Source organism: Microtus pennsylvanicus, chromosome 8 (assembly GCF_037038515.1).
Source record: "Microtus pennsylvanicus isolate mMicPen1 chromosome 8, mMicPen1.hap1, whole genome shotgun sequence".
NCBI classification, from domain to species: Eukaryota; Metazoa; Chordata; class Mammalia; order Rodentia; family Cricetidae; genus Microtus; species Microtus pennsylvanicus.
In genome coordinates, this window is record NC_134586.1 from 51,917,974 (window position 1) to 51,933,454 (window position 15,481).

General features: G+C 41.5%; 1 protein-coding gene across 4 annotated transcripts in view; it reads right to left on the reverse strand.

The window, feature by feature from the left end:
* Slc25a26 (solute carrier family 25 member 26) overlaps positions 1-15,481 on the reverse strand; it is a 124,816-nt gene that overhangs the window by 23,875 nt on the left and 85,460 nt on the right. For all 4 annotated transcript variants that reach the window (XM_075983400.1, XM_075983399.1, XM_075983401.1 and 1 more), the window contains one exon: positions 2,379-2,423. In XM_075983400.1, the coding sequence (XP_075839515.1) occupies positions 2,379-2,423 (45 nt within the window). The remainder of the gene's footprint in view (positions 1-2,378; positions 2,424-15,481) is intronic.

The window sequence follows — 15,481 nt, forward strand, 5'->3', positions numbered from 1 at the left end:
ACATTTGGATGTTAAACAAAAACAAAATATCTGAAAAGATGCAAAACATCTCTAATCATCATTTAACCTTGAGGGAAATTCAAAGCAAAACTATGATGAGATGCTTGCCTACAACTATTAGAAAGGCCGTTTTCTCTAAATCAACTCACAACAGCAAGGACACAGAATAGGAATCTCACACACACGCTGCTGGCGATGCACTGGAAAACACCCTATGGACTCTTATACAGCTAAGCATGTGCCCTGCTTCCGGCCCAGGGACACCACTCCTCAGCAGCTTTCTCGGGGTGGGGGGGATATCCATACAAATACTACACACAGATATTCATAGAAGCTCAATGAATACCGACTGGAACCTGGGAATAGCTCAAATGTATATCAGTATTGAATAGAGCCACACACTCTGAAACACCAGTGATATAAAAAGTAATCAATACCCATGCAAGAAGCAATACCAAGACCCAACAGCACTGCAGAAGGAAGAGAACGGAGCAGGGCATGAAATGCTGCAGGGCACATTCTACCTGCTTAGTGACACCTAAACGCAGTGAGAGCAGGGGACTCGGGGGAGAAAAGGGCACTCGTGACACCACGGTTCGAGTGAACTGGGCTGGAACACTGTCATAACTAACGTATCCTTTCTAAGGGTGACAGTGTATGCAGACTCTCTGAGGAACTAAACAAATGCACAGCACTTCTCACACGCTTTAAACAGGGCCGGAGAGACGGCTCAGCAGTCAGGACACTGGCTGCTCGTCTTTCTTGAGCTCAATTCCCAGCACCCACATGTAAGCTCACAAACATCTGTTAACTACAGTGTAGGGCCCCACGCCCTCTTCTAGCTTCCGAAGGCAGCAGGCACACATTTAGTGCAGACATGCATGAAGGAAACACATAAAATTAAAACTAAATTTACCAAAAACAACAAAACCCAAAAGCCTTGAAGCACAGTACTGTTATCTCTGATTACCACAAAAATTCACAGTGATTTCTTAACTAGTTAGAATTCTACAAATGCCTTTAAAATTTTGGAAAGAAATGAGCCAACCCATGCTTCTTCCCTCTTTGAACCTCCGAGCATTCCTCTGTGGGCTCAGAGTGCCAGGACGTTAGAATGTGTAGAATCTGCGTGAATTGGTCATTGAGGCACTTAGACAGGGGCTCTTGTTTGCTGGACAGCTGTTGGATACATTGTTCTTTTCTCACAGGCTAAAAAGGGGAACTGGTATGCTAAGGGAATGTGACCTTCTCACTGGATAGCTGTTACATCACCCCTGAAACACTGGCCAAGGAATCTGTGCTCACTCTGCACCAGGAAGAGCAGAAACAACAACAAAAGAACCCAAACTCTAGTAAACGAGTGGTACTACCTTTGTAAAAAATCTTGAATGTTCTACTTTACTTTAACTTTTAAAAAATTTACATTTATTTGTATGTGTGTGTGTTTTCGCGCACGCATGTATTCATGGGGGAGGGCTTACAAATGCATGCCAAGGCGTGAGATCGGAGGTCAGAAGACAATATTTAGAAGCTGGTTCTCTCCTTCTACCATGTGGGCTCTGGGACTAACTGTGGCCAGAAGGCCTTTGCCTTCTGAGCTATCTTGATGGCTCCAAGCCTCCAACTTACTTTCTAAAAGAACAATGTTTTGAACTCATTTATTATTCTTCGTATGCAATTTTAATACAATTTATTTAGGAGTCTAAACTTCTAAATAACTCTTAAGATATTTTTAAGAGAGTTTTAAGAGAGTTTTCATGCATAGAAACTCCATAAAACTATTGTAGCATCAACTCAGGTTTTGTTTGCTCTTTCTTTCCTGCAGTTCTGAGACTGAATTTGGGGATGCAGGCATGTACCGCCCAGCTAACCCAGCCCCAATCCCTACCTTGATACTTTGCCATTCTCCTGCTTCATTACTTAAAACCCTTCTCACTTGGACAGGAACTTTCGATCTTTCCTGACCATTAACCTACTAAACCGTATGTCTTACTAGGTCTACATCACAACTCAGTCCAGCTCTCTGTGCACAGTGCACAGTGCAACACTGAAATTGCTCATGAGGATGCTGACCTGGATCGCTCTTTTTACTAAGTCCTTTACAGTGCTGACAAAGACCCATGTGATTCAAACCACTATCAGTGCCCCACTGGTGAAAAACAAAGGCAATGTCTATGCATGCTTAAGCAATTTAATTAATCAAGTTTTGTGAGTGCATGTTCATGCATGCACACACACCCCAGCGTGTGTGTGGAGAAACACTTCTGGCTGCTGGTAATTTAGAATTTTTAAATTTTTACTCACTAGTATCTTCTTCCATTGCATACCCACACTGTTGGGAACTAGAAAAAATTGTCCAAATGATGATAAAAACTTACTTTCAAGGATTCCCACAAGGGAAACTGGACCAAGGAGAAAGGAATCTGGAAAGAGAGAGAAAACATGCAAATTAGGTAACATGGATCAGAAATCATGCGAATTAGGTAACATCTATCTGGCACTATTGTAAGAACCCACAATTATTACAGTGCTTCATTTTATCTCATAGCTGTAATATGGACAGTATTAGCAAATACACAAGTTTAGTATGTTTGAAAACCTGATAAACTCTGGCCATAGATTCTCTACTATTTCAAGATTAAGGAATGCAAAAACCACAATGAAGTGAAGAGAGACAAGGAAGCAGGGAGACAAGGTTGACTCAGAAATGATACACCAAACATCTCCTATGGCAACACCCACAGTAAGACCCAAGCAGGTTCTATGTGACCGCTATGGCTGTACAGTCCTCAGCAGGTAATGTGAGGGGTCAGAAGAGCAACTGAGCAGAAGAGAAAGGGTGAGGGAGGAGAAAGGGAAAGATGTAGAAGATGGAGACAATAAGAGATGCAGGGAGAAGGGAAGAAAGTAAAACAAGGAGAGGGAGGGATGGAAATAAGAAGTGAGGGCAGCGGGGGGGAGTATGAGGGGGGGAGGACAGCGCGGGGGGGTTACAGCAGGGGGAGAGGGAGAAGGAAGCAGGCAGGAGAAGACTAGCATGAAGGAAAAACAGTGGAAGATGGGCAGGAAAGGAAGAGGGAGACAGAGGAGAGGATGGAGGGATGGAAATGGGGTGGGGGCTGGTGGACAGCAGGGGGACAGCAAGAGTCACTTGCAGGGGCATGTCAATATGGCAAACTCCAGGAACCTGCCAACTGTCTGGGAGTGGATGGCTGCAACCTAGAGGAAGAAAAGCTCTATAGGGATTGCACTCCATGCAGAATTCAAAGTAAAGCTGTTGAGTCAGGGAGAAAGTCCCCTGCAGTCCTCAGAAGAGGTCAAGGTTACAACACCTAGAAAGTGTTTACTGTGAACACTGAACTATGGGACAGATCACCAGGTCCTCAGTAAGCTGGACTTTACTAAAGCACTACTAAGCCCTCATGTCAATCAGCACTGTTCTCCTCACCCTGCTGACAGATGAAGAGGCTGGGGTCCACAGAAACTGTGTAAGCTGCCAAATACACAGTCAGTCAGGCCACCTGACTTCAGAGCCCTAACTACTATTTTACCTGCAAAGACAAACATTTAACCATGTTTATCTGCTTATAAAGCCACATGGTACAATTTCTTCGCTTTTAATTAAGCTTTTGGAAATTCTTAAAAAAAAAAACCCACACCCACATTTCCAAAATAAGAATAAACTCCAGTGGACTCCAGTCACTCTTCCCCATCACTGCCTGGCACACTCAGGGGCTCACAGTGGTCCCAGAGTTGCTATCTCTACACAGTTTAGTTCAGGGATACTGTCTAGACTGTGCCCATGTGGACTGCCAGAGTGTCGACAGTGTGCATCCCCACACCTTTTGGAGGAATTGACAGGTGTGTAATAACTATCTGCGATCACATGAACTCAGGGCAGGAAGTTATTGCTATGCTTAGTCAGAAACACAAAGTCTGTCACTATCTGTCTAAAGCAGATGGTGTCCCTGCCTGGGAATGACAGAGGCCATAAAGAGAATCTGCCCTACTCAGAAAGAAAATGGTAGTGTGTGTGTGTGTGTGTGTGTCAGTGTCACTAGTTTGGGTTAAGTTCACAAATGACAGTCTCAGAGATGCTTGTTCATGTCATAAGTAAGCAGTCACTCACCCTACATGTCACAGTCCCACAAAACGTTAAGTCGAGGGTTTTGATTCCCAAAACAAATCTGACATTGTCCATCCTGAAACTCAAGAACTATATTTTCAATGAAATCAAATACCAAAACAAAATCCCTGGCTGTGAAACTGACTTCTAAAGACTTTTCTAAAATCTTAACAAAGTATACAGTGCGGGGAGACGCCACCAAGAGGAGAAGTATCAGGACTTCGTCTTCTCAGTCTAACTTTCTTCCGTGGACTAAGCCTTTCTAAATGTGAAGACAGCACATTCTATAGCAATGTTAAATGTCTCAGCTGCAAGTTAAAAAGGTCTAAATTATTTTACCAGAATTTATTTGGCTTTTAAGACTATTCTGTTTTCATTCTATGGATAAATATTTTGTCCACTTGCCTCTATTGCAAATTATTCATGAAATTTTTCCTTCAGCTTAAAGAGGCAACATACATATCATACGATGGAATGACCCTGGTTCAACTATTCCCTGGCGCATTTGCTTAAAAAACAAGGCCCACAGCGAATCCCAGCTTTGCTCCCTACAACAAGATTAACTGACAGTCTAAGGCAATTAAACATGCTATAAATGTTTGAATATACAATTTTATTTGGGGCTCTTGATACTGATAAGGTTCCTCATAAGATAAACGCCTGATGTGTGCAAACTTCTCTAATGTTAGTCAAAACTGTGCAGGCTGCTTGCTGTCTTCCCAGTAAGAGGAAACCGCTATGGAGACAGAGCACATGTGTGTGGAGCAGCTCCACGCTGCTCCTACCTTGGGCAGAACACGGGCTACTGGAGAGCTGCCTCCCTTCCCAGGTCTGGTTTGAAGTCAAACTACACTGATGTTTCTTCAAAACGTGGAATTTTATACCCCAAACAGATGTAAGCTGTTATTCTAAAATGCTTTATAGACGAGGAAAATGAATAGCTATACTCAGAGGTTTTCTATTCCAAAATACAACATACCCATTTTATAGCACCAAAAGTTACAAAATGGGTCACTGTTGTGACTTGTTTAATGCCTCCATTTAAGATGTTTTGTTTGAGTAAGGTTGTTAAGACCCAGGACACTAATAAGTGAGCAGCAATAAACCCAGCTACCATCAAAGAGGCAGAAGCAGGGGACCCTGCTACAGTTCAACATGGATTCTGCTCTCAACAAGCAAAGAAGCAATTCTATCCCTTGAGCGTATGTGAAGATTCTGGTGGAAATAGAGAAAGTGGCATCACTAGTAACACGAACAATGTACATGGTTATATCATAAGCAGGACTTACTATCCAAGCATTGGACTGCAATTCTGCTTGAATTCAATCAATGTTTCTAACCTTATGATTAATAAGATAAATAGCCTTTCATAAACAGTGAGTGATTTATAACCGACGGGCTATAAAATATAATTTCTAAGTATTATTTACCTCTGCAATTTGACTATTTGATAGAACAATCACATAACAAGATACTTTTTTAAATAAATAAGGGTAGATTGTAAGCTATAACAAACACAATGTGACTGACCTACAAACCTATGGAACAAGAAGTTATACTTTAAGAATGAATGTTATTACACTTGGCAAAAATGACCAACATCTCTGATGGAGGAAGGTTATTGGTTAAGTAATAAAGAAACTGCTTGGCCCTCATAGGTTAAAACATAGGTGGGTGGAGTAAACAGAACAGAATGCTGGGAGGAAGAGGAAGTGAGCTCAGAGACGCCATGCTCCCCTCTCCCGCGTAGACGTGATAGCTCTGCTCTCTGAGGCACATGCCATGAAGCTCTGACCCAGGATGGACGTAGGCTAGAATCTTCCCGGTAAGCGCACCTTGGGGTGCTACAAACATTATTAGAAATGGGCTAGTCCAGGTGTGAGAGTTAGCCGAGAAGAGGCTAGATATAATGGGCCAAGCAGTGTTTAAAAAAATACAATTTGTGTGTTGTTATTTCGGGGTATAAGCTAGCAGGCAGCCAGGGTGCTGGGGACGCAGCCCTGACGCTCCTATTACAACACATCTCTGTTTATAAACTCAAGGAAATGTGCAAGACTTAAATTTCCAAGGTGTAATGGTTAGTCCTAATCGTTAGCTTGGCCAGATTTAAAATCACCATGGAAACAAATCTCTTGGCTTGTCTGTGAGGGATTATATAGACTAGGCTAGTTGCAGTAGGAAGATGCACCCTAAATGTGGGTGGTATCATTCCACAGGCTGGAGTCTTAGACTCAATAAAAACGGGAAAATGGGCTCTGCGCACACACCCTTGCTCTCTACTTCCTGGCTGGACCAGTGTAGGCAGCTGTCTTCACTCCTGCTAGCGGCCTTGGTGGACTGTGTCCAGTCACAGTGAGACCTAAACTAAACCCTTCCTCCCTTCAGCTGCTTTGTCAGGTATTTCACTGTGGAAACAAGGTGAATACTAACGCCTAAGATTTAAAAGAAGCATGGAAGTGCTCCGCTTGCCACCGACACAGGAATGGCTCCAAAGCTGCCCAGTCCCCTTTCCGAGGAATCCTCCGAGGAAGAGTTCTCTCCTGTTGATGGCAATTTCCAAGTTAATGTGTTTCATTTAGGGTTTCCCATTCCAGTGTCCCACAATGACAGCCATTCCCCTCTTAAATAAAAAGAAAAAGCTGACTGTTTATTCATTCATTCATTTATTATTTTTGTTTTTTTTGAGACAAGGTTTCTCTCTGTGTAACCTTGGCTCTCCTGGAACTCACTCTGTAGACCAGGTTGGCCTCAAACTCACAGAGATCTACCTGCCTCTGCCTCCTGAGTGCTGGGATTAAAGGCATGTGCCACCACCACCCAACTCAGTCAGACGTTTCTGTTCAATACCAGTGGAGGCCAAGGGCAAATGATGGGGAGAAAGAAACCCCTTGCTTCAAAATGACTAGTATTCTTTAAAAACAAAACAAACCAAAAACAGGGTGGAGTTAGAGCCATTCAAAGTCTGCTAGCAATTGCCTATCAAGGACAGAATTTCAACAGTAAACACATCATGGACAGAGAACAATTAATACATGCTTGCTAGTGCTCCGCATTTACACGCCCAGGACTGCCATCTAGAGAACAGTCCCAGCACAGTTAGGACAGTTCTTCCCACATCGATTAATCTAGCCAAGACAATCCCTCACAGACGGCTCAGAGCTAAACAATCCCTAGTAGGAGTGCCTGAAGGCTTGCCTCCTAGTTGTTGGGTTGACAATACTAGCCCCTATAAGGTCTCTCACTGATGATGGAACTCATGGATTGGGCTAGGCTGGCTGGCCAATGAGCACCAAGATCCTGCCATCTCCATCTTCCCAGCCCTGGTAGTACAGATGCTTGCAGCCATGCTTGAACATGGGTACCAGGGACCACATTTAGGTCCTCAGGTTTGCACAGCAGGCTCTCTCTGACCAAACCATCTCCCCAGAGCCTGCCACTTCTTCCCCATGAGGTCACTGGTAGTTTAGTAACTGACTTTAATCAATTTCAACTCCATTTCTATATCTGGTTTGGTTCAGTGTTGTGGCTGCTACCCTGGTTTATCTTCGCCTCTCTGAAGGTTACTGAGCCCTCAAATGAGGGCTTCTAAGTAAGACTCATGAATAAAACCAAAGGAGACAACCATACCAACAGAGGTAACAAGGTGCAGCCCAGAAACACAAAACATGAAAAACCAAGGAATCATGACTCACAGAATCTAACTCCTCTGAAGAAGGTGAACCCAGCAAAGCCGACAAAACTAACAGACATGTGAGAATGCGAAGCTCTAGGAACCAAAGCAGACATGGTGGAGAGTAGGCCACTTCACTAGACCACGCAGAGCACAGGAGGCAGCACCGACACAGTCAGGATCTTTATGTTATTCTATATCGTGTGGTGTGTTCATATGCGTATGTGCACATGAGGGCGCATGTCCCTGTGGGAGCCAGAGGCCATTTGCAATGTCTGCCTCACTTTCTCTCCCCCTTGCTGCCTGAGGCAGGTTCTCTCACTGGAACTGAGTGGCCAGTTGCTGGGCCTGATTTTTTTTTATTTTTTGTATGGGTGCTTAGGATTTAAACTTGGATCCTAATGCTTCTATGGTGAACACTTTTACCTACTGGGCCATCTCTCCAGGCTCCATAATCTTAAACATTTTGAAAGCTGACATGATACTCCAAGTCGAAAACTGCATACCTGATCTCACATGAGGGATCACAGTCAAAAAGAAGGTGCCCCACAGCCAATGTATAAAATTACCTTCAAGCTATGTGCATGTGGTAAATATGAAACGTAAGTGAATTCACACTTAGCCTTAGCCCCTGCTTTAAGATGGTCTTTGCTGCTGAGGACAGCATGCATAGGATGTGGTACTTTGATGTTTCCACTGCGATTCCGCCCTTCTACCATGCTGCTCAGAAAACAAGAGGGAAAAACCAATTAAGAAGCTCAATGGTTAAGCTTTGTTACTTAGTTTTTCAGTGTCTTGGCTTGACAAAAGGAGGCCACTTCATCTCGGCTCCTGCAGCCATTTTTCTGATCATCGTTTAGACAGAATCTCACTATGCAGCCCTGGCTAACCTATAACTCACAATGTAGACCAGGCTGGCCTCAAACTTACAGAGATATACTTGCCTCTGCCTCCTGAGTGCAGGAGTATGCCACAATGCCTGGCTGGTTTAATAAATTCTTAAAGAATAAACAAGGAGTTTCAAGCTAACCAAACATAGCAAAGATTCTCTGTTAACAGTGACATCCCCACTACGTGTACTCTCTGTCTTCACACTGAATCCTCACCGCTTCCTTCCTGATACCACCTCTAACCTCTCCAAACAGCTCAGTGCAATTAAAAGTACTTTTGGCAGTGGTGCTATTAAAATAAACCAACTACAGCGAGCTTAGCAGTAATGTATCCTTGAGCAATTTATAGACAATAAAGAGAAGAAACAGCAGCTGGTAGAGCAGACACAAAGACAGCAAACTTGAGAGCAGCAGGCAGTGCAACCATGGTTCACTACCACCCCATCCTGGGTCCTGGGCAAGAGGGTTCAATAAACACTACCTGGATGAGTGGAGCAAAGGAAAGAAGGGATGAGAGGAGAGATGGCCAGTTTAGAGTTCAGGTAGAATAGAACCCACATCCTCTGGATGATAGTTCAGGGAATAACGATTCACTAATTATGGTTTTAAATTTACTTGTGAGATGGTATTTGGAAAGCAGAATGTCAAATATAAGTCAGTATCAGTTTCATGCAAAAGAAAAAAATTAAAAAAAAACAGATCTCAGTCACTGTATTTGCTAGTTAAGCCTACAAGTCAGTAACAAAGCCATACACACATCTCAGGAAACTTCTATTACCCAGGCACGTCATCTGCTGTCCACAGGCTGGCTAGGGGCACCTTCATTTATGTTCTCAGCTACTACAGAGCTGTGCAAAGATTCAAGTAACCCGACAGCAAATTCAGGGTATAGGAGGGTCACAGGAACCTTAGTTCCTAACAAGCATAGTTCTATATATGAGCACAGGGAAAGAAAAAGCAATTCCAAAGCAACAAGAATATTTAACATAGAGGGGCTGGAAAGATGACTCTGAGGGTAAGAGCACTGCCTGCTCTTCCAAAGGTCCTGAGTTCAATTCCCAGTAACCACATGGTGGCTCACAACCTTATCTGTAATGAGGTCTGCTGCCCTCTTCTGGCCTGCAGGCATACACACAGACGGAATATTGTATACACAATAAATAAATATTTTTTTTAAAAAGAATATTTAAAATAAAGAATCAAAACAACTCAATCAAATCAGCTAAAACAAGGGTAAGAAACTACAGTGGCAAATATGTAGCAAATGGTATGAAGTATGGTGGATACATGCTGCAACCCACACACTGCAACTCTTGTGAAGCTGAGGCTGATCAAAAGTTTCAACCAGCCCTGGCTATTTAGTGAGCTGTAGGCTAGCCTAGGCTATATAGTGAGAGTCTGTCTATAAGAACAACAAAGCAAACAATAAAACAAAACAGTAACAAGAGAAGCCAGCTGAAGAAAACAAATTGTTACATTAAAATAACAAGTGGAATTTTATTTATAAGGAAAATAGGAAGTGACTTTTAAAATGGTGAAAACAAAAAGGTAAGCATAGAAATTGAGCCAAAATTAGTAAAGGTGATCTTTAAGAAAGATATTAAGTAGGCTACCAAGATGGCTCAGTAGGTACCAGGCTGCCAAGTCTAACTGGTCAACCCCTGGGAATCCAATGGTGCAAGAAGAGAACCAATTCTGACCTCCACATACAAGCTGTATTATGCATTAACACAGGCACATACAATAAATAAATTTTTAAAAAAATATTTAAGTACCAATAAAGCCATGATTTATAAAGGTGTATTGGAAACTCACACTCAACCGCAAGCACAACAGTAAAAGAACTCAGACAGTGAACAGAAGAGCCTGCACATCAGGTAGAATTCCTTAATGCCGAGTGGTGAGGGAAAAAAAATGCATCACTTGGTAAAAGAAGGGAAAGTGGCCCCTCTCAACCCTCACCTCCTCTGCCTCAGGAAAACACAAGGGCTTTGGCTAACATTTCTGCATTGACTCAGAAAACCAAGCAATACTCTGGTCAAAACTATAACAAAGCTCCTAAAAATTACCACTGTAGTCAAGAGAGCAAGTAAAAGGGATAAATATCCAAATAAAGCCAAGAATATTATGAGAAAGTAAAGGTAGACAGGTGAAATAGAAGGTCCCTGTTTACAACTCAGAATATACTTTGAAAGACTATACTCTAGAAACATCTCTTTTAAAAAACGTGTCTTTAGATCCAATGAGCTAAGAAAAGCACAGTACAAAATGAAGCATTAATCTCAATCTTAATAAAAATCAGGTCGGATATTGGGATAAAAATCTGGAATCATAGAACCAGGAGCAGCTGCCAGCTGCTTCCTATCTGTTTCATTCCTGGATTCCTGTCTTAAAGATATTGCCACCACTGTCAGGCTTCAATGGTCGGTTAACTAGTGGCTAGCTCCACCCTGTGATCTCCAGGCAAACTTTATTTGTCAAAACACAAAATATCACAAAACAACAAAACGAAGCGTGGATAGGGATACCTGGGTGCTCACTGTAGAACTGTCTGCAGCAACTGACACATAGAAGCAAAAGCCATTAGTAAGAAAACAGCTGGACCCACGCATGACTCTTCTTCAGAATAGGAAGCAGTCATTTAAAAGAATGTTCTGGAATTGTAATTGTTGGCATAATTGATTTTACATATATGAAAAAAAATAAAATACAAAAATACTATGTATCATATAAAATCCTTATATAAAGTCCAGGGCAAAAGCTATTGGATCAAGACAATGATAATACATAAAGTACACATACATAAATGCATGCGCTAATGTTAGGCTATTAATTAATATGAGGTATAGAGGGAGAGGAAGTTGATCAAAGAAGTGAAAAGAGAAACAGCCCCAGAGAAGAACAATTCTCACATATTTTTGACCAAATTAATGTGCATGCATCTTACAAGATGTATCAAGATGAAATCTAAAGGAGAGGGTGTGGAGCAGAAGGCAGGTAACAATATAAGTGGCCTTCGGGAGACTCTGCAAGGGAGGGAATTTAGGGCAACAAAGGGGATTATGTTCAGTGGGGAGAAAAGTGAGGGAAAACTACGGGAACCAGTGAAGAAATGAGTGGAAATGTAAACACCAGAGCAGGAAAAGCAGTGTGGTAAAAGCGGCAGCAAGGCCCACAGCAAGGGCACTGGTACCAGACACACAGGCACACGCTGTATGAGCTGGGGGAAAACCAAGCCCATGGTTCAGTGCACATGTGAAGTCCTAGCAATAGCTCAGGGACAGATGAGCACACAGAGTATTTCAGTCAGGTCTCATCACTGTAAGAGAGGTTCTTGTAGGGACTGGATGGCTCTAGGGAATAGAGCAGAGTGGCAATAAAATGGGGCTTCTGTGACATTCATCAGACTGAATAGGTAGGTGACAAGTGCACACAACAACAGAGGAAGAATTGGCCAATAGGGCATTCCAAGAGGTATGGGCAGCAGGGAATAGGGATTGCGATGGCCCAGCACTCATTGGGCCCATTGGAGATAAGTGGGCACAGATGCATGAGGTATATCGAGGAGCCAGAGCTAAGAGCACCATTGTAGGAAGAGCCTGCTCATTGGTTTCCCAGCTACCCATACCCTAATAATCACAAAAACTATACTGTTTGGCCAATGTCTCAGGCATATTCTTAGCTAGCTCTTACATCTTAAATTAATCCATTTCTATTAATCTGTATCACCATGAGGCTGTGGGCTACTGGCAAATATGTGGTGTCCTCCTTTGGCAGCTACATGGCATCTCCTTGACTCCACCTACTCTCTCTATATAGATCTTCAAGCCTGACTATATTCTGCCTTGCCATAAGCCAAAGCAGCTTTATTCATTAACCAATAAGAGCAACACATACACAAAAGGACATCTCACATCACACCATGATGAAGAGTTGGTGGGAAATCACTCAGTTCCCACACTCCCCACTATAAATTTTGTTAAATGAAATAAACCTTCTAGAAGATAAAACAACTGCAAGTCTATATGTGTGGAATGTTACCAAGTCTTATTCATCCCACTCACTGACGCAGGAAAAGTCTTTCTGAACAGGACACCATTAGCACCAGCACTAAACTAAGATCAACAATTAATAAATGAGATCTTACTAAACTGAAAAGCTTTGGCATACACAGTAAAGGACACCACCATTCAGACAAAGTGGCAGCCTATAGGATGGGAAAAGATTTTTACCAACTACATATCCAATAAAGGACTAATATACAAAAATATATAAAGAACTCAAAAAACTAGATATCAAGAATACAACCCAATTTAAAAATGGTGTAGAGATCTAAGCACAGAATTCTCAGAGGAAACTCAAATGGCCAGAATATACTTCAAAAAATGTTCAACATCCTCAGTCATCATGAAAATACAAATCATCTTACACCTGTCAGAATAGCTAAGATCAATAAATAAGTGACAGCTCAGGCTGTCGAGGATGTGGAGTAAGGGGAACACTCCTCCATCGCTGGTAGGAGTATAAACTTGTACAGCCACTATGGAAATCAGTGCGGCAGTTCCTCAGGAAGTTGGGAATCAATCTACCTCAAGACCACTGTACCACTCTTGGGCATACACGCAAAGGTCACTTCATCCTACCCCAGAGACACTTGCTTGTTCATGTTCACTGCTGCTTTACTCATAATTGCCAGAAACTGGAAACAGCCTAGATATCCTTTAAGAGATGAATAGGTAAAGAAAATGGGGTACAATTACACAATGGAATACTACTTAGTTGTTAAAATATGAAATCATGAAATTCACAGGTAAATAGAGGAACTAAAAAAAAATCATCCTGAGTGAGATAACCCAGACACAGAAAGATAAATATTGTATATTTTCTTTTTTTTCTTTTTTTTTTCTTTTTTTGGTTTTTCGAGACAGGGTTTCTCTGTGGTTTTGGAGCCTGTCCTGGAACTAGCTCTTGTAGACCAGGCTGGTCTCGAACTCACAGAGATCTGCCTGCCTCTGCCTCCCAAGTGCTGGGATTAAAGGCGTGCGCCACCACCGCCCGGCAATATTGTATATTTTCACTTATATGTGGATATTAGCTGTTAAGTTAACGATAATCAAGCTATAATTCATAGAACCACAGAAGTTGGGTATAAATAAGGGAGGAAGGGGGACAGATATATCTCACTAGGAAGGGGAAATAGAATAGATTGTTATGTATGGACAACAGGAGATAGAACTGGAATGGGAGGATCAAGCAGGGATAGGGAGGGAAGAAGGAGATGAGGGAGAGACAAGTTAAAATAAGGGTCATTCAAGTGGTAGTATGAAAAACCAATGCAGAAAGGTTTCCTAAAATATATACATATATGAAGGAAATTTAAATAAAATCATCGAATAATGGAGGAGACATGCTCACAGTAGATGGTCAATAGGAAACTAACTCAATGGCAACTCTGAAGGTTCCTTTTTCTCATAATGTCCTGTCAGGTCAGAGCTTTGTCTTTTTTTTTAAACCTTGTAGGTTATTTACATACATACATACATACATATATATATATATATATATATATATATATATATCAAATGATTTCTGGGTTTGTGTTTTATGGTATTCTTGAGTGTGCAAAATAGTGGGTCTCTGCATCTATACCTATTTCTGTGCTCTTTCTTGGGCTCTTTTCCTTCTATTTGTTTATTCTATCTTATTCTGATTTATGTGGTTTTAACTCTTAATTTATTTTACTATTATCCCTGAGATACCTGGTCGTTTTCTAAGCAGAGACAAAAAGGAAGTGGATGTAGATGAGGAGGAACTAGAAGGAGTAGAAGGAGAGAACTGCAATGAGGATAAAGTATCTCAAAAAACTATTTATTTATTTATTTATTAATTACGTATACAACATTCCTTCCATGTGTGGTTGCATATCAGAAGAGGGCACCAGATCTCATTAGAGATTGCTGTGAGCCACCATGTGGTTGCTGGGAATTGAACTCAGGACCTCTGGAAGAGCAGTCAGTGCTCTTAACCTCCGAGCCATCTCTCCAGCCCCCAAACAATCTATTTTCAACTAAAAAAAAAATCAATTAAACAAGAAGCCACTTATTTGAAGAGATAAAAATTAAAATCAAAAAATTATCAGGATTGGCAAAGCACTCACTAACCTAACAGAGCACTCACAATAAATACACATAAATACATTTATACACAATAAATAAATAGAAATGATGAAGGTATGCTTACAAACTATACCAATAAACCTGGAGGACTCCTAGGGAATAGGTTTTGTGGGTTTTAATATACATATTATCTAGATTGAAACAAACTACACAAAATTAACTTCCTTTATGAAAACGTGACAGCAGTATTTTCTGTATTCTTTCTAGATGAGCCATGACCATTTATCTTTAAAGGTTTTGCTTATAAATCAATACAGGGCAATAGATACAGCCATAGAAAGGGTAGAAAAACAGATGAGTAAGCTGTCTGTGTGGATGGTCTGTGGCTGTGATGAAAGCTCTTCATGTCACCTAAGGGCCCCAGAGATTTAAGTGTGCTGTTAGGAGCCTTTGCCATTCTCACCACTGGAATGCAGACTCTTGATCAGGGTCTTTCAATGATGATTCACAGGGTAGCCATCCTGAAGTGTGATTAAACTTAACTTGGACTTATTATATACACAGACCATATTATATGTGGAAGTTTACAGACAATCCAGCAAGTGATGGTCTCAAAAAATAACTTAAATATTACATAAATGCCATTACCTAAAAATAACTTCTCAGTGATTTCATTTCA